The sequence below is a fragment of the Salvia miltiorrhiza genome, chromosome 2 (genome assembly GCF_028751815.1).
Source record: "Salvia miltiorrhiza cultivar Shanhuang (shh) chromosome 2, IMPLAD_Smil_shh, whole genome shotgun sequence".
Classification (NCBI taxonomy): Eukaryota; Viridiplantae; Streptophyta; class Magnoliopsida; order Lamiales; family Lamiaceae; genus Salvia; species Salvia miltiorrhiza.
The window spans coordinates 43,504,892-43,532,325 of record NC_080388.1 but is presented as its reverse complement, the minus strand read 5'-3'; the positions used below and the strand labels follow the sequence as shown (position 1 = coordinate 43,532,325).

Sequence of the window (27,434 nt, the reverse complement as noted above, 5' to 3'; positions counted from 1 at the left end):
TCACGTTCTCATTAAAAATGTACTCCTCTCACTAGAACCACACCATATATATATAAGGGCATCCACTATATAAAGCCAAGATGGGCTCTTAAATGTGGTCTCCATCACTTAAGAGCTCACCCTCCACTATGGGAGACCCAACACCCCAACTTTTAAATTTTGATTTTCAATTTGTATTTAATTATAATGTTGTTTTTAATTAAAATTAAAATTAATATTAAATTTAACAACTCAAATTTCATTGAAATTAAAAATTAGCCCTACCTTGATTGAAAATAAAAATTGCATTACAATAAAAATAAAGTCCTGAATTACTTCAAATTTAAAAAACATAAAAAAAAACCTACAATCTATGGGAGATCATTGCGTTTCTTAATTTCTTCTACCTTCTTCAAGTGAAACGTCAATTCGTCCGGATTCACAGTAGAGGTGTCCTTGCCCATGATGATCCTGTCAGCTAGGTCATCGCGTTGGGCTTGGGAGAAAATTCCCATGACCTTCACCATATTCTCCATGGCCTCGAGAGCTTGAGTTTGCTCGCCGGACGACTCCGCCTTTTTTCTTGCATTTTCCTTTGTCTTTCTTCGCCACCTTTTGGCTTTGGGGCCTTGTGGAGATACTTTGCTCGCTAGAGGTGGTTGTATAGCGACCATCCAAGCCGAGCGTTTGGAGATTTGGACATTCGTCGCGAATTTTTTGCATTCGCGAAGCACAAGCCATGCATGTGGATACTTGAATATACCACTATGCTCAGAAGCGTACAATTGTTGTGCTTGAGTGGTGATTTGTTCATCGCTAATGCCAGATCCCCAATTCGCCCGACACTTCTCGTAGATTGCTTCCCACAACTTCACCTCATTTTGCACGCGTTGAAAGTGCGACTTTATTTATTTCACGTCGCGTGGAATCGTGCCTTGAGGCCATTGAGCATTGTACTTCTCCATGATGGCGCCCCAATAGTTGGCTCCTTTTTGCTCGAAGCCTTTGACGGAGTAGCATGTTGCATTCGCATACAAACGACACATGAGTGTCGTCTCCGCCGGGGTATAGCCACGTCTTAGCTTGGTGGTCGCTGGCATAGATGATATCTCCTCCACATTGGGTTCGGTCGTCGCTGCAAATTGGGCGTTCAAATTGATTCCCTACCGTTTGAATTTTGAGTGAATGGAGAGAATGCTTGGTCGGGCGAATTTGCATTGCTGGGAGATGAATTTTGGAGGTGATTGCTCCAATATTTTCCCCAACTATCATCCATATTTTTAGTATGAAAGAAAGAAAATGAAGATGAAGAAAAAGAATGAGAATTGTGTGTGAAGTTGAATGAGAAAATGATGTACTAATTTATAGAATAAACAAAGGCAAAATATATATATAAAAAAAAAGGAACATTAGAGCCGTTAGAACAGCTCTCTGAAATTTTATGTTGGCAGCAACGTTCGAATGTTTTTTTTTTAATTAAAATGCTAGAAATTTTCTGATTGGGCCGTGTTATACACGCCCCCAATCAAAATCCTATCTGCACCAAGTGCGGGGGGAGGGGGTGCGGCAATGGGGGGTGCGCGCGGACCTGGTGCAAACCGCCTTCCGCATCCCCCATAGTGGGTGCTCTAAGGATTGGTTATAACGAAAATTAACCCTTAAAATGAGAATTGCGAACACTATACTGACATGTAAAACTACCGTATTCATCGTGAAATTAACTGCACTTCGAAAAAATGAAAAAAAAAATCACTTCATTTGAAATTCGAACTGATATGCTGCATTCATCCATCAAAATAATGCATCAACCGTAAATCTTCATTATCGAAGGCTTGAGAATATTTTTTTCATTCTCATTTAAATAAAAAATACTCCCTCCGTCCACCAAAAAGAGTCCCATTTGGGGTTCGGCACGGGTTTTAAGAAAGTTGTTAAAGTAGGTGTAAGAGGAGAGAGAAGTAAATTTATAGGGGTAGTGCTAATATGACTTTTAAAGTTCTTTAATCCTTAATTAACTTTTGATGGCAATAATTTAACTTTAATTAAAAACTTGAATTAATTACATAAATTAAATCATTTTAAATTGATTACAGTTGTTAATTTAACTTTTTAATTTGTTTACTGAAATCAACAAATGAACAGCAAATGGAACGAAATAAAAATGGGCTGAACAAAACTGCACAGATTCCAATGCCACTAATTTCATTTCCCTCTAAAATTTCAGATTAACTTCACAAATTGGAGCCAAATTCGCGTCAGCAATTTTCCTCCACTAAATCTATAAATACAAGAGCTGCTCCAACAATTCACAAAAGCTGAAACCTAAACTAAATAGACACAATGGCAGACAAACGAAAAAAGGCCAACTTGACAGAAATTGAAAGAAACAACATTGCACAATGGCTTCTCCAAAACAGCAAGGACTTCAAGCTTCGGTACGGCGCGAAGAAAGAGGCAGCAGCTATGTTCAACATCGATGTGAGGACGGTTTGGCGACTGTGGACAGCAGCACGCGCACAAAAAATGATGGGAAGACCTGTACAACTCGTTTCAATGAAGAAGGGATCAACACATAGCGATAAAAAGGTAATCGACGTGGAAAAAGTAAAGCAATTATCCGTTCTAGAGAGATCAACTATAAGGAAAATGGCAAACAAGCTTGAAGTTAGTAAAAGCTTGGTTGGTGTTTGGATAAAGGAGAAAAAGATTAGAGCACATACCAATGCAATTAAACCTCTTCTAACACAGCAAAATAGATTAAGTAGGCTCACTTGGAGCCTTAGTCAATTAAGTGCAATTAGTGCAAATGGAAGAATCAAATTTCAGCCTATGTATAACACAATACACATAGATGAAAAATGGTTTTATTTAACCAAAACATCGGATAGGTACTACCTGCTGCCAGATGAGATAGAGCCTTATAGAGCATGCAAATCTAAGAGATTTATTGAGAAAATCATGTTCATAGCTGTGGTTTCAAGGCCACAATATGACAATGAAGGTAAAATGATTTTTGATGGTAAGTTTGGGATATTCCCATTCACTACGGTGGTACCGGCAGTTAGGAACAGCAAAAACAGAATGAGAGGCACGTTGGAAACAAAGGCGATCCAAGCAATCACAAAGGAAGTGAGCAAAGATGTTTTCATCAACCAAGTGAGTTTTTAGACTATGCTTTTAACTATCAGAATGCATTACTTGCTTCATCATTTAGCATATTCAGTTACTTACCATTCAATTTTCAGATTATTCCAACAATTAAGGCCAAGTGGCCTCGTGGTGCAAGTAGGCATATAATTATACAACAAGACAATGCGAAGCCCCACATTAAGGGTTCAGACCCTGACTTTGTAGCTGCTGCCACATCAGATGGATTTAACATCCAACTGATATGCCAACCACCGAACTCGCCGGATACAAATGTGAATGATCTAGGGTTTTTCAGAGCAATTCAGTCCCTACAAGATGACAAGTTGGCTAATTGTGTAGATGATTTGCTCAAGAACGTGAAAGATGCATTTGAAGAGCTTGAGCCACACAAGTTAAACAACGTTTTCCTCACACTACAGGGTTGCTACCATGAAATCATTAAATGCAGGGGCAACAACAACTACAAGATTCCACATATCAATAAGGAAAGACTCTCAAGACTTGGAGTTCTCCCAGAATGTTTGGAGGTAGAAGAACAGCTTGTAAGAGACTGTTTGGAAGAGTTAAGACAACAGCAAACTGAACAAGGCACAATCTACAACCTTGATCAACTAGTCGAGGGACTGCAGCAGGTTGTTTTAAATGATTAGCAAGTAATGTTGACAATTTTTTGTTGGTAGAATGTTTACAAAGTCAAACTCTGCATATATGTTTGTAAACACTTTTGTAATGTCTCAGCTTTTGAAAACATGATTTTTTTGCATCATCGACATTAATTCAGCCCTGAATTCAACCTCCAAAACTAGGAAATTCATAGTGGTGGCTAGAACTACAGGAGCTGCACCCTCAGACATTATGAAATTAAATTCATCACAGGGTAATTTTTTTCCACCAACATATGCCAACATAACAACAGAGGGGAACCTCCTAAACTAGGGAAAACCTAGTGGTGGCTACAACCTCCTAATGCTTCATCATTTAGAAAGTTTTCAGCTGCATATATGTTTACAAAGTCAGGCAGGCAAGGCATCAAAAGCAAACTGGCAGACAAGAAATAATGAATGCAAGGCATCACCAGCCACCAAACACCACCATATAGGGAATCAGAGGCATCACCAGCCATCAAACACCAACAAACACCAACAAATAAGGCATGCAAGGCATCACCAGCCACCACCAACCCAAAAGCAAATTAGAACAGAATCACCTGATTAGATTAGGTCTAAGGCCGCCGGGCAGTACCGAGAAAGCAATCGAAGGTACCAAATCCTTCTTTCATTGCTCCAGCCCCTCCAATTATCAAAAGGTTCCGGCTCCACCGCATCAAAGGCCCGACCTTCTTCATCCTGGATGAAGCCATCCACGGCCCGATCTTGGGGTGTTTCCGGCACTACCGCATCAAAGGGCCGGCCTTCTTCATCTTGGATGAGGCCATCGACGGGCAGATCTTGGGGTGTTTCCGGCACCACCGTATCAAAGGGCCAGCCTTCTTCATCTTGGATGAAGCCATCGACGGGCAGATCTTGGGGCGTTTCCGGCACCACCGTATCAAAGAGCCGGCCTTCTTCATCCTGGATGAAGCCATCGACGGGCAGATCTTGGGGTGGCTCCGACGCCTCCATTAAGACCGTTTCCGGCACCACAGTGTCCGGCTCCAAAGCCCAAGACGGAAAGGACAAAGCTTCAAAGTGGGTCGCCGTCAAAACGTCTGAAAACGTCGGAGAAGACTCCGTCATTGGCGCCGTATCACCGAAAACCAAAGGGGGGAACAACAAATCGGGTGATTCTTCGGTAGAATCACCGGTGGTTCCGAGATCCATCGGAGATGGTAACAGATCCGGTGATTCTTCGGTAGAATCACCGGCTGAACAGAGAGAAGTGAGAATCTGTTCTTGATCCATAAATCAGGGGTGGGGCGACGAGAAATTGGAGGCCGAAGGGGAAATCGGCGAGGAAACAACAAATCGACTGACGCCGAAGGAGAAATCGGCGAGGAAACAACAAATCGGCGAGAACAAAAATAAGGGTTTTCAGGGAGAGAAATGATGCGGCGCTGATGAACTTAGGGTTTGAAGGTGAATGGATTTTTAACATAAGTGGCAGAATACAATATTGGGGGGTGGGATGATTTAATTTTCGTTCAGGCTCCATTAATATTGGGGGGGGTTGGTTTTAATTTGACACATTTTTAGAGGTTAATTAAGAGTGTTTAATTAGGTATGACTTTATAATTAAAGGAGTTTAAATTAGACTTGTGGTGGGCCCAACAATGGCAATTAAAGGGAATTGTGATGCAACATAAGGGTAAATTGGTCAAAATAGTGAAACAGGACTCTTTTTCATGGACAAAAAAAAGAGGGGAATCAGGACTCTTTTTCGTGGACGGAGGGAGTAGCATTTAAACTTCTCCCTATATATAGGAATGTAAACAAACCAAGCCGCTCACAAGTTATTTAGAGCTCCGCTCGAAAAAAGTATAGACAAATTCGTTTAGAGAAGTTCGATAACTAAACAAACTAAATTTGAGCTTGATAGTATTCGACTCATTAACTCATGAACAAGTTCATTAAGTGATTCAACTTGAAAAATATAAATTATTAGTAGGTATAACTTATATTTATCTATTAAAATGAATAATAATGGTATTAAAATCTCTAATTAATTTTGTTTGTTATAAAATATGATTAATATATTTATTATTTTGAATGAAATAATTTATTTTTAAAAGAGAATAATCAATATTTTAAATATAAATATAAATTTTAAAAATTGTATAGAATCGATTAAGCTCTTGAATTTTGAAAGTATTCTTTAAAACATTTGAGTCCTGTATATATATATAGGGAGAGGTTCATGAAAGAACCACTAAATAAAAGAAGAACGAAGAATCATTTTCAGTCATTCGATCATCAAGATCTACGGTGAATGTATCATCTTGTTGGATGAATGCAGATCCTGGGTTCGAATCCTGAATGGAGTAATTTTTTTATTTTTTTGAGTGCATTAATTTTAACAACGAATGCATTAATTTTTACAGTGGATGCCTTAGATTTAATGATTCTCACGTTCTCACAAATAATATAGTTTTCTTTAGAACCACACCCTATATATATCTAGATTCGTACTGGGGAGGTTGAGGGTGGTTGTTAGTTTACTTTTTAAGTGGGGAAAAGTGTGTGTTACATAAAATGGTGGATAATATCTGTTCAATTTTCTCGTTATTACATAATTATAATATAATTAGGTATTTATTTTTTCCATGATGTGATGAGTCTTTAAATCATATAAATTCAAAATAGGGAGAAGTATCAAATAGTTCTTATCATGAAATTCGCTAACATATTTGTCTGATCATTTTTTGATTTTGAATTGTTAGTTAATTTCTAAATATTTCATAACGAGTAAATTTTTTCTATTCTTGACGGACATTTAACTTCGTCCAATATATATATATATATATTTCAAAAATTTCAAGTGGATTTTGATGTGGAGCAAAATGTGCGTTATCCCAGCACAGAAGATTCCAGCGCTGACCTTCGAACAGTAGGGAGAAGCCGACTCGAGGGTTTCGCGAGAAGGCCGTAGAGTGAGACTTGTGGGAACGTGACCAGGATAATTCTACGCTGGCATGGTACAGCGCTGCGATATGGGATGGGCTGAAACCAAATTGGCAGGGCTGGCATCGACTGGGCTGAAGAGCAATGTTGACTACGAGGAACGAAAAGTGCAAGGTGGGGCTGTCTTCGAGCATACTTAAGATCTCTTCTAACTTAGTTTAGGTCAGGGCTGCGACCCCAAATTTACTTCTATACCCCTTTTTATATCCCTATAAATAGAGCAGATGCCTCATAATGTAAAGAAAGGTGATTTTGAATACAACAACATTCCTTTTCTCATTGGTTATTCTCTAAATTCTCACTTCGTACGCAACAGGTGAACTTTCTTAATCCATTCAAATAACCACCCGTAAACGAACTCATCAGATTTCACTCTATTTATCTTTACTTGGTATTTTTAATGATTTTTTTAAAATTTATTTCTACGTGCATTTGATTAATATGGATGTTAATAATTTGAGCAGTTGATATTTCTAAGATTCAAATATGTTATTTTGTAAATTCAATCATGAGTTATAAAATATTTTGCTTATATAACTGGATGAATATAATCCCTCAATTGAAACTTTAAGAATTAGGAATTTTATATTATGCATATCTTCTTATTTCTTAATTGACAGTTTATATCCACTTGAGAAATAGAAAATAAAAAAAATAAAAAAATATTGAACGGAGTTAAATGTCCATGGAAAATTTTACACTTCTTATGAGTTGAGAGACTAACAACTCAAAATCAAAAGATAGAGTGATAAATATGTTAAAGAATTATAAAATGGGAACTATTTGCTACTTCTCTCCTTAAAATATAAATCACATTAAATAAATGTACGTGGACAAGATGGATCTATTACATGATTAAAACTTACAATCTAACTATCGATTAGACCTATTTGATAGGCATTATATGTGCTGTATTTTTGACACGGCCTTCAAAAAAATTATGCATTTATTTTAAAGTAAATTATATTTTGTATCCCAAATGTTTTAGAAAATATTTCAAACTTTCATTTTTATTTAAAAATTCTAAATCAATTTTTAAGATTTATCAAAAAATATTTCATTATACAAAATTTGCTCATAGAATCATAAGTTATTTCGCCATATTTTTAGAATTCTTAGATGATTTTTTTTTCTTTTTCAATCTCGTCAAATAAAATGATGTTCCACATAAGAATCCGACAAATTAACCGATCATTATTTCATCATCAAATTTTATACTATAATTTTTTTAAAATCGTTAAAAATTAAGAATACAAAATATGATTAAAACTTTATTTTTATCTTTATAGGAATTATGAGATAGGGGAGAGCTACTGTATAAACACTTCTTAACAAATAAAATAAGAACTACCTAAAATGTATGAATTCTGTGTAGACACGTATGAATTCGCTTTGTAAATGTATGAATTGTGAAAAATAAATTGTTTGCTATTTATGAGATTCGAACTCGAGATTATGAATTCATCCAACAAGGTGGTGAATTAACTGTAGATCTTGATGATTTAAGGGTTGAAAATAACTCATATTTTATATTTTAACAGGTGTTTTTATTTTAGCCCAGCTCTTATGAGATATGTCTATCTAACTCAACTAACTCTGACCATATACAGATATATGAGATAAATGCTAATATTGATTAAATTATTAAATGAGTTAGTCATACCTAAATCCACGTATCTCAACTTTTACTTGCCTATATAATATACACACATAAATAAGTAAGTAAATAAATAATTAAAATTTGATTTTGATACATGAAAATGCATTCAACATTAAGTAGCATATGCTTCGATCCTCATAAAATGATATAGTTGGCGGAATAATAACACTACTATTTAATTGAAAGATTGTGTTTGAAATCTCTCATCATATTCTGTAAATCTAAATATATTGTACGCATACAAGAATAATGATCGAAACTGTCTAAATAACAACTGAATGGATCAATATATTTTGCATTTATTACTAGCACTCTCATAAAATTTCGACTTAATTCACTTAATTTAATGATAATTAAAGTCTCGACAATAATTGATTATTTGCACACACAAGTTGCTAGAATAAATATTAATTTTGCATTAAATGTGATAATAATTAATTGTAGTTAAAATAATAGAGTAAAGCAAAAAAGTGGGTGGAGAAGGGCCACAAAACTAATAAAGTCTACAACTCTATCAAACAGATCGGCCTAGAATAAATTCGAAACATATGACTAATTATGAATAGGTTTACAAATCATATGAACCTTAAAACATTAAATAATCATGAAAACTGGTTGTATTATAAAGAAGATAGTTTTTTCCGTCAAAACTTGTTTGTGCTTAAAGCCTCAAAACTGCTCGCATCAAACACATGTCCTTCCCTCCTTGATAAATCCCCATCCAACGACTCCGCGATACTTTTCACCTCCGCGATCATAGCAACGACGTCGTTTAGCTTGTTGATCGCCGATCCAACACCCTATGTCAAACACATAAATGCAAATTTTACCAAACAACCATACATATAACCACACTCATCCTATTTTTATTAATTTCTTAGTGAGGTCACGGGTTCAAATCCTACTGCTCCCCCTCTTCAACTCCCTCAAGTCAAAAAAAGAAAGAAAGAAGAGTTCCTTAAGTTGACCTTATAAGCTCTCCAAAAAATAAGTTGAGGTAAATAAGTTTCTTTACCTCAACTTATTTTTTCATTTTCTTATAAGCAACACCCATTTCACAAAAATAACTCAGCTAAAATTTTTTATTTTCATTATATATCATTCTAATTTTATCTCCTTTTGATTTTCTTTTTCTAATAAAAATTTGCTCTCTCTAACTAAAAATTCTTTTTCGAGCTTATAAGTTAAATTATCCAAACATTTTCACAACTTATAAGATCTTAAGAAACTACATCTTATAAACTCTTTAAAATAAGCTTAGTCAAACACCCTCTGAATCCACTATGATACTCGATCCATATAGGGGCGTTTGGTTTGATAGATGGGATAGATTAGATTAATAATCATTCAATTAGATGATTACATCCGGGTCGGATTATCAATCATGCAAATCAAACACTCGATAAGGTGAATTATTCTATCAATCATGACTTATGACTGAAACGAAAGGCATTCCAAAAAATAAGTTGATTAGTATTTTCAAGTACGTACCACGCCAGAAGCTCCAGCGGCAATGGCCATGGGTGCGGTAACAGAAGTTAGTCCGGAAGCAGACATAACTGGGATTCGAACTGCACGAGAGATGGAGTAGGCCGCGGCAAGTGTTGGCGTAGCCTACAATTCACGCCACTCATTTTAAACATAAGTTATGAGTTTTGCTGTAAATTATAGGAATTGGGTACCTTTTGGATTAGGCCAAGAACACCAGCTTTGGAAGGAGTAGAGCATTTTCCTCCTTCAGTTTGGATGATATCAGCTCCTTCTACCTCCAATTGCTCAGCCAGCCTCACCTGTAAAACCACCATCCTCATCTTCTCTCTCAATATTTTCGTATCCCACTTTTATCCCAATAAAATTTGTACAATTAACTCTAATTACACTTAGCCTCCGTTATCCCACGTTTTCATAGTCCAAATTGCTTTTTTCGTACATATTAAAACATTACAATTACAATTAATGCTCTTTTGAGAACGTAATTTATAGTAGTAATAGTTTTATTTTGTCCTTATTCATTGTTTTGCATATTATCTTCACAAGCTTTATATATTTATATGCGGTTTGTTTTAGTAAATGAAAATTTTAATTTAAGAAATTGGGCTCTATCTTGGGTCTCAAAAAAGAATATGAGAATGAGACTATCAAAATGGAGCACATGGAGTATATGTTGTCAATAAAAATGAAATGATAAAAACAATTTAAAATTCGAATTAATAAAAACACCAACTTTTCGATGACCGAAAACAATTAAAGGCGTTAATTTTGCAACAATTTGAACGATTATGACTAGGGATGGCAACGGGCCGGATCTGGACCGGGTCTGACCAATACCAGATCCAGATCCGTTTTCATATATTAGATCCAGATCCAGATCCAGATCCGTGGATCTGAAAATTTTGGATTCTAGATCCAGATCCGTCAGATCCGCGGGTCCACGGGTCCAGATCCATGGATCTACTATTTTTAAATTAATTTTAAAAAAATTCACAAAATCAACAACATCTAATTTCCATCATGAAAAATATAACACAAAATATTTTTATCTAATTACTTTTGGGTTTTATTCTTTTGAATATAATTTATTTATTATTTTTAATTTAGTTAATATTATTAGTAAACTAAATATTAAATATAAAATAAAACGGATCCACGGGTCGGATTTGGGCCGGATCCGGATCTAAAATTTCAAGATCCAGATCCAGATCCGTTTTCAAAACTAAGATCCAGATCCAGATCCAGATCCGTCGGGTCCAAAAAATTGAGATCCAGATCCGTACGGATCTGGATCCACGGATCTGGACCGGGTCCAAGATCCACTGCCATCCCTAATTATGACTGCTAAATTTAAAAAATGGGTTAATTGACAATGAACTCAAAACAAAATTAGAAGGTAAAAACAAAGTAGAGAAACAGAAATACGAAAGCAAAAAGCGGGATAGTAAATTAAGACCTGATCAGGAAGGCTTAGTGTATGTGGTACGGTAACTGAAAGTACAACCCATGGAAGCAGCCTCTTAGTTTCCTTTGTCAAATTAAGAATCTGCAAATTCAAACAAACACTTGGTGTGCAAAATGTACGCGCGTTTCATGTTTGTAAGGATATGATATGAGGGAAGAAGAGAAATAGATACCTGCTCCGCTGAGAAAAACGCGCCCATTTCGTAAAATGAGTCATAGTTTCCAATCTCAACCTGAAAATAACTCCTTTTTTTAAATTACTGTAAATGACTCAAGTTATTCATATTTTGACTTTATACAAATTCATTCCAGCTCTTCTAGTAAACTACATGAGTCGACCTTCAGTGCACTAATAGACTTGTTAAAAAATTAAAATATAAAATCAAATTCTTATTATACTTTAATTAGTAAAAAGAAAAGTATATTAAAAATATAATTAACTTTATTTGTTAAAAGAAAATGATGAATTTATGAGGAGCAACTCAACTCAATTGGATTACACACTAATAATAGGAGAGGGAGTTAGTAGTCCAACCATTAAGGCTCCTGCTTCAACTGCGGCAGGAAATGCTGATGGATCAACAGAAGAAACACACACCTGCAACACATACAATAAATAAGACTGCTTCACTATATTACGAGTATAAACAAAATTCAAGCATTTCTATCTAATATAAACTAGGAATTTAGACTATGTCCATAGCTAAATTGCAATAGTTCAATCTAAAATGTGAAATATTGCAAATGAAATAAGATAGATAACTGTATTTAGGAGTGTCATACTCATCAACTAACCTCAAAAACTACAAAAATCTTACAGCTGAGTTATTATGAAGAAATACAGTTACAGATATTTGAAACATAAAAGAACCGCTCATGTTTAGCATACATGAATATTATTCTATTTATTTTAGTTTTAAACTTTTAATACTTGGAAAATTATTATTGACATAAAATACATAAAAATCAAAGTTTGATTTATTTATTTATTTGAAGTTAGCGAGAAAATGGATAAATCTTACCGGAAGGGCAGTCAAGCGCGTTGCAAGTCTCACCAAGTCCACGTCACAGGCAATATCTACATGAGTTGCACCTCCCTAACAAGAATCAAAATTGATTTCTGCCTAAATCCAATTTTGTCCCATAAAAACTTGATTTGTACTAATATATAAACGGAATAACAAATGCCACTAAATAATCAAGACCTTATCTGCAGCAGTAACAACAGCAGCCACATTATCCCTGTCAAAATTTTGCAATCCTGAGATAATCTGCAAATAAAGAGGAAGACTCGTGTTAAAGTTATAATCTTTAAATTAAATAAATAATTTATTATTTTTTTTCCTTTCCTGCACAAACTAGAGGTAATGCCACACTATATATCATCACATTATTGAAAAAGAAAGATAAGAATTAAATTTGGTTAGGATTGGATATTAACTTTGAGGGCTCTTCGTTGATGAAAATCCTTCAAGATCGTCTCTTTGGTTGTGGAAAGCAAAGCCGTTGCAGAAGAAGCTCTTCTAAGTTTGCAAGAAGCTCGGCGCTGAAGAGGAGAGCCAATCTGCACCACAGGATTTTGGTTCTTTTTCAAGACTGTTTTAGATGCAGGTGTGAAGATTGAGGAACTCATCTTTCTCTTTCTCTTTCTCTCTCTCTGAAGAAACTGGTGAAGGGAGCCGAAGCGATAAGGGGAGAGAGAGTGAGAAGGTGGAGTTTAGAATATATATATATATATGTGTGTGTGTGTGTGTTAAAAAAAGGAAGATATTTTTTCATGGTTTTACAAGAGATAAGAAAAAAATGAATCTTCGATCAATTATCCAGAAAGGAAAGGATGGTGAAATTTGAAATGAAAATAGGATGGGATAATAGAATAAGAATGAAATGACGGTTCTGTTTCAATTTTCAATTCAATAAAGTGCTACTCCCTCTCGTGCTCAAAGGAATGTTCATTCTCGCAAGTATGAAATTAGGCAATCTTCTAATCACCCAAAATTAAATTTTACTACTTTCTTTCTTTGTTAGTAAAATTTCTCTTATTTATTTATTTATTTATTTATTGTGATAAATTTAATCTTCTACAACAACAACAACAATAATAATAATAATAAGGGTTAATGACCTGTAAAACCACAAACTTTGAGTAAATTCTGGTTTTAACCTCTAAGGCTGCGTTCTCTTTGGTTGTAAATTTATCTTAGGAAAAGGAAGGATAAACAAAATTTCACCCTTTAAATCATTCCTTTCTTTTTCCACATTTCCTACTTGACCTTTACTCATTCCTCATTTACACTACAAATGAGGGATAATATTATCACACCATTTTTGGAGGGATAATATTATCCCTCCTTTGTAGTGTAAATGAGGAATGAGTCAGGGTCAAGTAGAAAATGTGGGAAAAGAAATGAAGAATTTAAAGGGTGAAATTTTGTTTATCTTTCATTTTCCCATGATAAATTTACAACCAAAGAGAACGCACCCTAACAAAAGATTCTGCCTGTAAAACCACGAACTTTGAAATATTTCTGATTTTGACTACAAGATAAATTTTCGATCAAAAATAGGCTGAGTTGGCAGCCTGAAATCCAGCATGGCTTAATCAACAATGACACAGAAATGACGTGGTCATTGATTAAAAGATTTTAGGGAAAATGACTAAAGGAAATTGATTAAAATATCACATAAGTCGCCGAAAATTTATCCAGTAGTCAAAATCAGAAAGATTTCAAAGTTCGTGGTTTTACAGACAGAATCTTTTGTTAGAGGTTAAAACCAGAATTCGCTCAAAGTTCGTGGTTTTACAGGCCATTAACCCTAATAATAGAGCTGGCAAAATGGGCGGGTTGGGCTAGCCCGGCCCGACCCAACGAGCTTATGAAACTGACCGAGCCCAACCCAAATTTGATCGGGCTGCCAATTTACAAAACCAGCCCAGCCTCATTCGGGCTATCGGGCGGTCAGGCCAAACCCGTCCAATATTTTTTTTACTAGTATGATTTCGGTCTAAATTTAACTTGTAGCTGCACCTGTTAATTTTCTACATCTTATCGGTATTTATGTTATTTCCAATATGAGTAGTGTCTAATGTTCATTTTTTTTTTCTTTTTCAATTTAGGATGCCAGAAAACTTCAACTATTTACTTTCTTTATGGTCATCATCCAGTGCTCAAAGTTCAAGGCAATCATGCATAATCCCCATATGATGAATATATATAATTGAGAAGCGTGCAATTACATCCAGAAGCTTTTGATATTAGTATTTGATCAAGTTTATTTGCTTACTGCAAATTTTGAGCTTAAATAAATTTTCTCGCCCTTTCCAGTCTTCATCTTCTATTTGAAAAATAAGTGATAAATCGTAAAATGAATAATTTAAGTTAATTAATATATCTAAAAGTTAAAAAATAAAAAATAGAAAAAGAATGACCGGACGGGCTTTTTAGCCCGAAAACCCCGAGCTTTTTAGCCCCAAAGCCAGGTCAGCCCAACGGGTTTTTTAGGCCCAAGTTTTTTCGAGCCTCTATTTTATAAAGCCCAGCCTAACCTTAAATACGGGCGGGCCGGGCTAGCCCATCGAGCCGGGTTAATTTTGTCAGCTCTACCTAATAATAATAAAATGATTATTCCGTTGATTCCATTCATTTTAACTTCGTTCATTTCCTATCTACCAACCACAAAAATTCTATACAAATTCTTCTTTGTGATACGGACGGCCGAATGGAAGACCTCCAATTCTATGTTTATTTCATTTCATTCATACTATTACTCTATTTTCAAATTAATTTTATTCTCATTTAACAAAGTAGATTAACAATTTGTTGATTGCAATTTCATACAAAGAGTAACCCTCCGTATGATATCAATATAATATATAAAAAGGCAGTTTAACAGCTACTTTTTCCCGCCAAATTTTAAAAACAAATTTCCTATTTTTTAGCAAGCATGCTTTCGTTCCACTCCTTTTTCTTTCCACTACACTTTTTTACTATTTTTCTATTTCTTTTTTTTATATCTTTTCTCTACTTTCTAAACATTGTATAATTTGACTCATGATAAAATATTTAAAATAAATATCAAATTAAAGATTATGATAAGAGCTTTAATTTAATATATATTATGTTAAAGATAGGTTTAAAATAAAAATGTTATAGAAGTCAAAAGACTCAAAATAATTTTTTTATCACTCTTATTAGTTTTGGATATTATCTTTTATGTTTTGGTTAATTTTTATTTTGTATTTTTTTATTTTGATTTTTATTTAATTAACTTTATTCCAATTTTATTTTAAATTTTAATTTCTTTTATCCATAGAAAAAAAATATGATATCAATTGGAGTAGCAAAAAATGAATTGTTCATAATTAATTATATATGGTATATAATTTAATGTTAATTATTTTTTTACTATTTATGTAATTATAATAATTCCTATAATTTAATGTTAATTATTTTTTTACTATTTTATGTAATTATAATAATTCTCGTGCATTGCACGGGATAGCGATACTAGTTCGGTAAAAGTTATAGATAAAAAATAAAATAAACATATATATAACTAAATAAAAAATCCAAATATGTAAGATTCAATGTTTCTTAAAATAAACTATAGTATAATATGATATTATTCCATAATAATTACATAATTCCCTATTAATAATTTTGTATGTTAAAAAAAGAGATGTATATAATTTTAAAATTAATATAATAAAATTAGGGGAAAAAAAGAAATTAAAAGATGTTTAAAATAAGGCTTTTATTTTTAAGGAAAATATTATAATTACTTAAATGAGCCAACTTTTCATATAGCCATATTGAGCAATGAAACTTTGACCATTGCAATTTCGAACTGTGTTGCCCATAATTTGGGCGGAACGGATTGGGTTGGGCGCACGGGTTCGGATGGTACTTTTGACACTAATGTTATTATTTGTGCCAAAAGTACCAACATGAAGCAAAAAAAAATACTAAGTAATTTGGTACTTTTTGGCACTAAAGTTATAATTTGTGCCAAAATTACTTAGAACAAATGAGAATATTACTATATTAGTGTCAAAAGTACCAACAAAAAATAATAATAATAATAATTTGGTACTTTTGACACAAATAACGAAAGTACCAACAGAAAAAAAAATCAAGTAATTTGATACTTTTAACACAAATAATAATATTAATGTCAAAAGTAACAAATTACTTGGTATTTTTTTGTTCTAAGTAGTTTGGTACTTTTGGCACAAATTATAACATTAGTGCCAAAATTATCACCCGAACTCGCGCCCAACCTGATTCGGTCCGCCCAAATTAAAGGCAATACAATGTGAAATTGTAAAAAATGATCCAAATTTTTGTTTGTAAGATAGAGGGCCAAATATTGAGTTTCAATCTCCAATATGGCTATATGAGTGCATATTATCTACTTAAATTATAAATTATTGGGTTAATTGCCTGTAAATCCATAACGTTTTTCCGAAATTAGTTTTTGCTCCCAATTTGAAAAATCGACTTCTAAATCTATAACCTTTTGTTTTTGTCTCAAATTTGTTCAGTGACCTGTTTTTTCTTACGTCGGCGCCGGAAATGAAACGGTGGCAGCCGGAGTTGACACGGTGGCACTCGGAATTGACACCTAAGCATATTTTTTACACGTAGAAAATAATTTTTTTTTAAAAAAAAAAACCCACATCATCATCTTCCCCAACCAGCCGCCACCACACACCGGGGCCTGCCGCCCTCGCCCATCGTGTCGTTTACTGCGCTGGCGTAAGAAAAAACTGATCACCTGACAAATTTGAGACAAAAATAAAAGGTTATGGATTTAGAAGTCGATTTTTCAAATTGAGATCAAAAACTAATTTCAAGAAAACGTTATGGATTTACAAACAATTAACCCTAAATTATTTACTATGATAAAATTATCAAAATTTGTTCATTTTTAAATCCAATCTTTTACATATCATATATCAAATTAAAGATGCTTTTATGATATTTCATTCAAGACATATATTGCATATTTTATTTAAAATATAATTAAATAAAATTGAAAAATTGTGCTCCATTCACAAAAAAAATGAAGAAATTCAAAATTTAGATATTAGTGGCGATTAATCGAAGGATTAATTGACGATTAATTTGATTTTCATGTATTGATTTTAAATTTTGCATAGATTATGATATGCTAGTAATTTTGTTAGGCGAGCATAGATTAAATTTATGATATTGATTTATCTTTAATTTACAAAATTATCATTAAAATTTAAATTGATATGAAATTAATTTCAAACTGAGATTCTATTTTTAATATACTAGTATACATACATCAAAGCCTGAAAGTTATCAATGATTGAAATAATCATCTGGTTATAAATATAGGTCATGAGTGAACTAATGCGTACACTCATGAAATATTTGAATAACCAAGTGCAAAAATGAATAAAATGACCTAGGACAAATAACAGCGATCCAATGGACACTCTGTACATTTTGACCACAAATCCACATTTAAAATTGGTTACAAGTTGCAACGAGTTTGTTTGAGGCTGCGCCATAAAACTTTTGGCTTCGGCCCAACTTTCAAGCTTATAAAAACATGGTCCAGTAAACTTTTTTTAAAACGTATCATGTCATGCCTGACATCTCATGACTCACGAGTGTGTTCTGACCAGGGCCGTAAACAAACTAAGCCGCTCGCGAATTATTCGGAGCTCGGCTCAAAAAAAGCTCGTTCAAGTTCGTTTAGAGAAGCTCGTAAAATAAACAAACTAAACTTGAGCTTAGTAGTATTCGGCTCGTTAGCTCGTGAACATGTTCGTCAAGTGATTCAATTTGAAAAATATAGGTTATTAGTAGACACAACTTATATTTATCCATTAAAATTAATAATAATTGTATTAAATCTCTAATTAATTTTGTTTGTTATAAGAAAATAATTAATATATTTATTATTTTGAATAAAATAATTTATTTTTAAAATAAAATAATCAATATTTTGAATATAAATATAAATTTAGGAAGTTTGTATAGGCTCGATTAGGTTCGTGAGCCGCTCGCGAGCCTCAAATTATTCGGTAAGTAAAGTTCGGGATTCGATTCGATACTAAATAAATCAAACTCGAGCACACCACTATTCAGTTCGGCTCGGTTCGATTACACCCCTCTCTCAAAATATCAACTTCGTAATGCTTTATCTGTCCCTCAAATATCTTTATCTCTTTTTATTATGGACCGTCCTCAAAACATCTCCCTAAACTACTTTTAAAAATATTTACATTCATTGTTACTCTTACAATCTTTAATTTTGCGGGACTCATTCTCTATTTATCAAATACACAATTAATTTTTATTAAAACTAGTGTCACTATCCATTAGGAAGATGTTTGGGGGATGGGGGAGTATAATTTTTTAGTAAATCTTTTTGTCAATTATTATGATAAATGCACTACATTTTATTTGATTTTATCTATTGTCCAGTTTCGAGTGAGATATCATTTGATTTTTTTTTTATCATATTCTCGAATCATAATTGATACAATTATTCAATTATTAATGGTATGTAAAATATATAAGATACAATGTTAAGCAATATAATTGTATTAATTAACATTTAAAAATGAATAAAACTAACATAAAAATGAAGTAATTTGTTAACTCGTTGACCATTAATCCATGATTTATTTAAGAAATTAAAAGTGAAGATACTCAAAATGATCAACTACACAACAACTCACTAACAAAGCAATTGTCAACATCATCAAACTCTCCAAAATGTCGTGCTGCAATTAAATTCAAATTCAAACATCTATCTAATGAAAACAACAAAAAGACATATCAATATATGAAGTCATTTGGTCTTTATAATGAGTTAAAGCCTCTTTCAGAAAATGAAAGGAATGGCATAGACATTTTTTTAGCAATACAATTTAATTCCCGAATCTTCAATACCCCTTAATTAAAACCTCAGGCTTCAAAAGGAAATCTCTGAATTTTGAACGGTGGATCCTCACGTAAAAGAGAGGTGATACATTAGCAATTCTCAGACAAAAAAAACTAAGAAGCAATTCATCACCTATAACACCAATGTCAATCACAACAATGCTAATGACATATAGACGTATAGATATATGAATAAGATGACCAAAGTTATATTGTACATGCATTTTAATCTATAAAAAAATATTTCATTGGATACCATGTTAGTTGTTGTATTGTTTGTCTTACCATTCTCGTCACACATTAAGATTTTAAGACCTTTTTTCTAGTGACTTGTGAGATTGCGACATACAACTGGTTGTGACTAAATAATGGATTTGGTAAGTATAGTCCTACGTTTGAAAGAGATTGTCCTTAACTTTTGTTTGTGATCATAGCAAAGCAAATAGTTAAGGGGAACTGCCGCCTCTGAAGCTGGATGAGAAATTTAGTGAAATTTGAGGGACTCATGATCATTCTAGCAATTGGGACGTTAAATATTCAAATCATATGACTGATATTTATTCAAATTAATCATTTGAAATTAAAAATAACGAATAAGTCAATATAAATAAATGAATAAGTTGCTTCTAATACACAAATAACCATTCAAACTTGAGTTTGTGTCTTAAAAGGGGTGATAGAGTGAGAATATACATTCATATCTAAAATCTACGAAAAAATCAATATAACAAGTAGAGTTAATAAAATATACGAATAAATCAACAAAAATCTACAAGAAATCAATTACTAAGGCACCAACATCCTAATTAAATTAGTGTGATAGAATTTTGCCCCTTCTTGTAATACCTCATTTCCTCGTAGCTAAGTTTAGAATAATTTTGAATTTAGTGGTTAAGATGATTCATACCGGATAATGAAAATAAATTTATTTAATTCCTACAAAATGATTTACAAAAGCTTTGGTAATTTAAATTCTTATGCATGACATATTTATTTAAATTGAGCATTTATACAAGCTATTTATTTAGAGAACCCTGAAAGATTATTACAATTCCAATAATCCAATGCAGAGGGGATTTAATTGTCAAAAATCACTCCCTCAACTCACTCACACTCAATGTTTCCCATCAGCCACTTTTCACCATACTTTTCCGTATAACAAACCCTGCAAGCAGCCCCAGTTTCAAGCTTAGGCCATGCCTAGGCAATCATCCCCCATGCCTCTGCCATCCCTCTATCTTCCAAAATTTCCTTTCATCCCACACAATTCTTTCTCACAAAGAAAGAGCTCAGATTCCAGATTTCAGACTCAAAGAGCCAAGCTTTTGGAATATACATCAAGTTCCTCATCCAGCCCGACCAAATTTTTAAGGTTTCATCTGTGAACTCCCTTGCATATTGTATGAACTCAAATTGCATATACACATCAAGCAAATAAGTTCATATTTCATATGCATTGGATATATATACATATATTTTTGAATAAAAGCTAACTTGATACATTTTGCACAGGAATGAGTATAGAATGATTTCAAGAAAAAACTTTTGCTATGAGTGTTTTTGGGTATTATATTGCTGTGTCGGGACGGGCTGCTGTCGAATTAAGTCGGGGGAAGAGGGTGGCGGCCGTGGCACAGCCGCGGTTGCCGGAGATCTGTTGTGTGTCCTGTTAGGCCTGAAGGCTGTTGGGCCCGAGTATGCTTTGGCCGTTTATTTTTATTTAATTTAGAAACCAGGATTCCCTATTTCATCATGCGGGCTTTAATGTTTTATTTGGCTGGGCCTTATTCTTTTTTAGAATTTTGGGCTGCAATTTTTAAATGCTTGGAACGAGAACGAAGAGAAATGAGCTCAAAAATTGAGAAAAAAGTTGAAGATTTTTTAGAAAAGTCGAAAAAGGAAGAAAACGACGATCGAGGATTTCTATCGTCGATTTTGTTCACGAGCAAGGAATAAAAACGGCGATCGCCAAAGCTGCTGACTCAATTTGACTCCGAAGTTTGAGAATCGACGATCGCCGATTTTGTATTGAGGGTGTGAAGGATTTCGGCAACCAAAACGGCGATCGCTATTCCGGTTGCTGATTTAGCCGCATTTTTCAGTTTTTCACATTTTTATCATTTTTTTTTAATTTTTAGAATGGGCTTCACCCTGAGACTATAAATAGGTCTCATTATTGTTCTATCTAGGGTTCCAGACTCTTATTTTTAGTTTCATAACTTTAGAATTTCATTGTTGTCTAGGTTTTAGAAATTGAATTAGATTTTTGCAAGATTGAAGATTCAAGTTGTCACTTTGGTTTTATTTAATTCGACTTTTATTATTGCTTTATTTCAATTATGATTATGTTTTCTTTTATTATGTTTGTGTAAGTTCTTTATCTGATTCTAAGGTTTGTAAATATTTGATTAGATTTATGTAATTGACTTGTTGATGCATTTTTGCCTTCGTATTTCTGATTCACAATTCTTGGTCCTTATTTCTTACTATGAATTATCTGGCCAATAATTTGCATGTTTAGCTATTCGGTTTTAGACCTATCAAAGATAACTGTTTAGCGTATTCAGGAATGTGTGATATAATTTTTAACCTTCAGACCTAGCGGAGATCGGTGGATCATAGGTAGATATTTTGTGAGCTTTTGGAAGTTAGTAGATTTTCTTGAGACCTAGCGAAGATAGATAATTTATTAATCTACTATCATAAACTACTTTAGCGAGAGTGCGTGATAATTTATGTGATCTCTCATCAAGACCAGATTAAATTTGTAATTAGGATTAATAGGTTAATTATGTGAATTTGATTAACGAAATTACATTATCTAGTATCAGGGGATGTATTGGTTGTAGAGTCTATAGGATTTTTTTAGATTTGGAAAGTTTGAGGGTATTCAATCCAGACTTTTAAAAGTCTTTAAAAATCTAGAGGCATTCAATATGGATTTTAAAAATTCTTAAAAAATTCTTAAGTGTCCAAAAGTATGTGGATTTTAAAACTCTATGGATTTTGATGGATTCTCCTTCAAAAATACAAAGAGAGAAAGCTCACCTTATCACACGAGATTTCTGTGGATTCTTACGCCTCTCTTCTGTCCAATGCTCGCTCGAGACCAACGAGCGCTGATGCTTTGAGCATTAAGCATCTCAGCGCCGGGTGAGCTCCAGCGGGCGCTGGTCATCAAGCATCTCAGCAGTTGTTGGGCTACAGCTCCAATTCCAGCGGTCGCTGGGCACCGGCCGACGCTGAGTTGCTCCGGTTCCAACAGTAGCTGGGCTCAAGCCGGCGCTGGGTTGTTGCCTTCCTAATTCAATCCATGAAAATCAATAATAATAAAAAAAAATCAGCCAAACTCTCATAGAGTTTATGAATTTCCTAAATCTACGAAAATCCATGTACTTTTTAAAGTCCAAAAAATCCAACAGAATCCCAAACCAATATACTTTCCTCAGTCTTTTATTTGTTTATCTTATTTTATCTGCTCTGTTTTGAGATTAGTTTTAACCATTCATCATAGTTGTTTGCCTGGATATTACTTGAGAATTTATTAGGATTATTTGGGGTATTTTCACTTATCAATCCTCGTGGATACGATAAATACTCTACTTGTTGTTTAGTGCTACAATTACACTGTTAAAGTTGCAGTTTTTGTTGCTATTAAATTAGTGATCAAGGCGTTATAAGGGTGTTTAGCTGGATGTGTTTCGGAGCATGTATCATATAAGGCTTGTCTGGGCATCCCGATGCTAATTTCAACTTGTCTGAGTTACGTCCCCAGGACAAAATCATGGGAGTAAGCGATCCGTCGATTGCTAAAAGGTCCGGGACCACAACGAGTAACAAAACACAGTGTGACAATGGCACCAAATGAAAGAAATAATTTTGCATGTTTAGAAGCACTTTTATCTAAAACCTTATATGTCGTGTTTGAAATGATTGGATAAACTGCTCTTACGAAAATATGAAATGTTTCAGAAAATGCATGTCCACTATAAGTACATTAGTACGTAGCCCAAATACTTTCAAATGTTTTCAGGTTGATTGACTGGTGATGATGGGGCAGAGCTAAGGCAATGGTTCAACTCCTTATTTGACTTCCGCTGTAACATTAGTTAATGTCTTGTCTTTCGTTTTTCCAAACTTAAGACTTATATCCCTATACTCTGAATGATTTCTTGTCGAGCTTCGACTCATGATTTGTAGTATTATGCTAATGAATATTGGTTATCAGAAGCATGAAACTAAACTTGTGATCTTAAGGTTTAGCTATGTTGTTGATTGATTAGTATCATTTGATACTTGTCTTTCTATATTTTAAGGGACGTTGCCCGATTTATTATCCTATTATTCGGATTCCAAAAGATTTTTTCCTTGTTTATTTATATGAATTGGTCGCACCTCGATTATAGTTTATTATTTCAAGAAGGGGTTATTGCTATAAAATACATCAAGTTTGTCAATTTTCTGGTTTATATCATGAGCTTTTTTTTGGCCAAAAAATACATGAATTTATGATTGATTATTAAATATCCCATAAGTTGTAATTTCGTCCAAACTAATCTGAGGTGGCTGCCGGAATTGCCAACGTGGACGCCGGAATTGCCAAATCATACATACACACACTTCTCTCTCTCTCTCTCTCTCACACACACACACACACACACACAAACACACGCACACACCCACTGTGCCACACACACGCGCGCAGCCCCTCTCCCTTCTTCCTTCTCCGGCGACGGTAGCGTCGCCGCCGCCCTCTCATCCGTTAACCATCCCCTGTCTCTCTCTCTCTCTCTCACCGTCTGTCTGTCTCTCTCTCTCTCTCTCTCACACACACACACACAGACACACACACAAACACACACACAAACACACACACACACCCACTGCACCACATACACACACGCGCGCAGCCCCTCCCCCTTCTTCCTTCTCCTGCGACGGTAGCGCCGCCGCCGCCCTCTCATCCCTTAACCATCCCCTGTCTCTCTCTCTCTCCATCTCCCCCACCAGCAATTTCTTCAAAAACTCAACCAAAACCACCAATTTCACCATGCTCAATTATAGATCTGCAAATTGGAAAACTTTGGGTGAAGGCGGCAGAGATCGAGAGGGGAAGTGGTGGCAGCGGGGTTGGGGAAAGGGGAAGGCTCCGCCCGCCGGCGGGGGTGGGCGAATCCAGTCTTGTTCTTCTCACTGCTAAGCTTGGAATCTATGGATGTTGTCTCGCCGTGAATTGAAGGAGAAAGGGCGTTTGGACGGCGACGTCGGGCAGGAGAAGATGGTGACGGGCGGCCAAGATCGCCGACGCGGTAGCGGCTGGTGCGGTGAGGAGCGTGACAGAGGGTGGTGAGAAATGAGGGAAGAGAGATAGGTCGAAGGGGGAAGAGAGAGGAGGCAGGGCCGCCGGCTCCGCCGATGACGCTGTCGTCCGGTGACGGTGGCAGGAGGATGACCGAGGGAGAGAGAAGGTGGGGAGTGAGGGGCAGCTGCTGCGTGAGGGGGATTGGGGTTGGGGGCGGGGGGGAGGGAAAATGGACGGTGTGCTGGGGTGGGTGGGTGGGGGGAGTGGCAACTGGCAACACATCATCATTCTCAAATAAATTAAATGCCACGTCACTGCCACATAAGCCATATAAATGACACATAAGTTTCGATTTCGCCGGAGATACTCGCCGTGGAATTTTTACCAACAAATCATAAATTCATGTATTTTTTGGCCAAAAAAAAAGCTCATGATATAAACTAGAAAATTAACAAACTTGATGTATTTTATGGCAATAACCCCTTTCAAGAATGGGTCAATTGCACACTAACTTTAGCCAAAATTCATTTTTGATGCATACTTAGAAAAGTTCAATAAAATATATGAACTGTATTTGTTGTTCAATTTTGACTCCAATTGTCACGCCCCAATTCCCGAAGGAAGGCACGAATGCCGAAACGTGACTAGGGGTTGGATTTAAGAAGCGGGAAAGAAAGGGGATAATAATAATAATAATAATAATAATAATAATAATAATAATAATAATAATAATAATAATAATAATAATAATAATAATAATAATAATTGTAAATATTCAATAATAATATAATAATATATATGTTCATCTCTTTTTGTTAATATTCTTAAAGAATATTAATGTATAATAATCGTTGTTAGATAATTAAACTAAGTATTATAACATATTTAATATTCAAGTCGGAAAGCTTGGCTCAGCACGCTGGTGGTTTAGAACCAGTCTACAAATACGTGTGGCTAAGCAATCGGACATTTAATTACAATTTTAATAAAGCGGTAATGATGGGGTGACCGAGTCTAGCTCGCCAAAAGGAGTTGACCGACCAGCTCACTCATGAAATTGGCATAGCACAACATGATCATGAGGGCTTTGGTCAAGCGTCCAAGAGGGGCTGACTACATGCACTCTCCATCGAGTGATAAATAAATTATTGCATAATAATAATATCATATATATAATCTTTAACTAGCATTTTACATACTCAAAATATATAACATACTTTCTAATATATTAGCTATTTCAAAATATTGCAGCCAACCCGTCGCAGCTGCTTCCATCTCCACCATCTTACTAACCTGAAAAGATTGAAAAGATTTGTGGGCTGAGTACTAGTGTACCCAATGGGTCGTGCATTTTTGAAATGATCATTTATATATGATAGTCCATGCATATACGTGAATTATAGAAGGTTTTAAAATAAAACATTTAACTTCTATAATCACAAAACATTTTCATTCATTGCGTGCGCCATACCGTAGCACCACTGTTACTCTTATCATTTCATTCGTAGTCCCTGGGCGACCCCTGGGAAGTAATCATTCATTCATTCATTCATCATTAACTAGATGGGACCCCGGGACGAACCCATGTCAGCTACACCATCTAGCCGGATTAAGGGCGAACCCAAAATCCTCCTTTCGTCTATAAGGCTCGTGGGGATCAATCCACTACCTTAAGACCGTGCGCACAACTTTTAATAGGTGTGTGAGACCCATTAAAAGCCACAATTGTTAACATAAGAGCATTGAACAGTGGGAGAACGTGAAAACATTTCATGGACATACCACATTTCAAATAATAACATTAGAGCTTAATAACTCAAATATACTTTGAAAAATATAACCCACCTTAAAAATGCAGTCGGAAATGGTTGAGTTCGACTATTTTTTAAGGAAAGCACATAATTTATTTGTTTCAGTGTGATTTTATTTGATCAACCGATTTCACATATATATAGGCGAATATGTAGCTTTGCTGAGTCAATGTTTATATAGCTTTGCTGAATCAATACTCTATTTCCTAGCTTTGCTTATTAGTTTTTACCATGCAAACACGTGCATGTATCTAATGACTAAGCATGCATTTGTTTAATAAGTTTTACTTGTGATATTTGCACTTTTTGTATACTATTTATATATTAACTTAAGACTTCTTATTAATATAGCTACATACGTAATAGTACTTAATTAGCTTTAGGTATATATGTATATATATGCTATAAATATATAATTCTATTATATATAAGAAATTTTAAAAGAATATAATTACATATCTATTATATATGTATATATATATATATATGTATATCATAAATTCTAAATAGACTTTTAGGTAAAATATATTTTCAAAAAATTTAGGAAAAATAATAATAATATGACAATATATAATGCAGTTGAGCCCATGCTGTGAAAATGCTTAAAGAAATGTCAATGTAAATTTTAAATATGATGAGAAATGAGTAACGACACATTATGCTAAGATCTAATTTATCCTAGGCTCAAATAAATTTTAAATAAATTCTACCAAATATTCTAAAAATAATCTAATATTATCTTATGGAAAATCGGGGTGTTACACCAATGAGCCACATAGCTAGACGCCAGACGACATGTAGATGCCATGTAGACGCCATGTCATTTTCGGTGAGCCACGTAGATGCCATGTAAATTTTTAACTTGGAAAAAATGAATCGAGTCAAAATTGAACAACAAATAAAGTTCATATATTTTATTAAACTTAGAAAAGTACGCGTCAAGAATGAATTTTGGCCAAAATTGATATATTTACATGCAATTATCCCTTCAAGAATTGAGTGCGACACTTCTAGAATTCAAACACAAGTGAC

At 34.4% G+C, this 27,434-nt stretch overlaps 2 protein-coding genes across 2 annotated transcripts; one reads left to right on the top strand and one right to left on the bottom strand.

Moving 5' to 3' along the window:
• Window positions 1-2,319: 2,319 nt before the first annotated feature.
• Window positions 2,320-3,779, top strand: LOC131013599 (uncharacterized). Its single transcript, XM_057941723.1, has 2 exons — window positions 2,320-3,135; window positions 3,225-3,779. The coding sequence occupies exons 1-2, from the start codon at window positions 2,320-2,322 to the stop codon at window positions 3,777-3,779; spliced, it is 1,371 nt and encodes a 456-aa protein (XP_057797706.1).
• Window positions 3,780-8,931: 5,152 nt separating this feature from the next.
• Window positions 8,932-13,084, bottom strand: LOC131013600 (uncharacterized protein ycf23-like). The gene is made up of 9 exons (XM_057941724.1): window positions 12,803-13,084; window positions 12,567-12,632; window positions 12,384-12,458; window positions 11,897-11,959; window positions 11,535-11,594; window positions 11,354-11,443; window positions 10,089-10,196; window positions 9,898-10,020; window positions 8,932-9,206 (listed from the first exon to the last, which is right to left on the bottom strand). The coding sequence occupies exons 1-9, from the start codon at window positions 12,992-12,994 to the stop codon at window positions 9,051-9,053; spliced, it is 933 nt and encodes a 310-aa protein (XP_057797707.1). The 5' UTR covers window positions 12,995-13,084; the 3' UTR covers window positions 8,932-9,050.
• Between the last annotated feature and the right edge of the window lie 14,350 nt (window positions 13,085-27,434).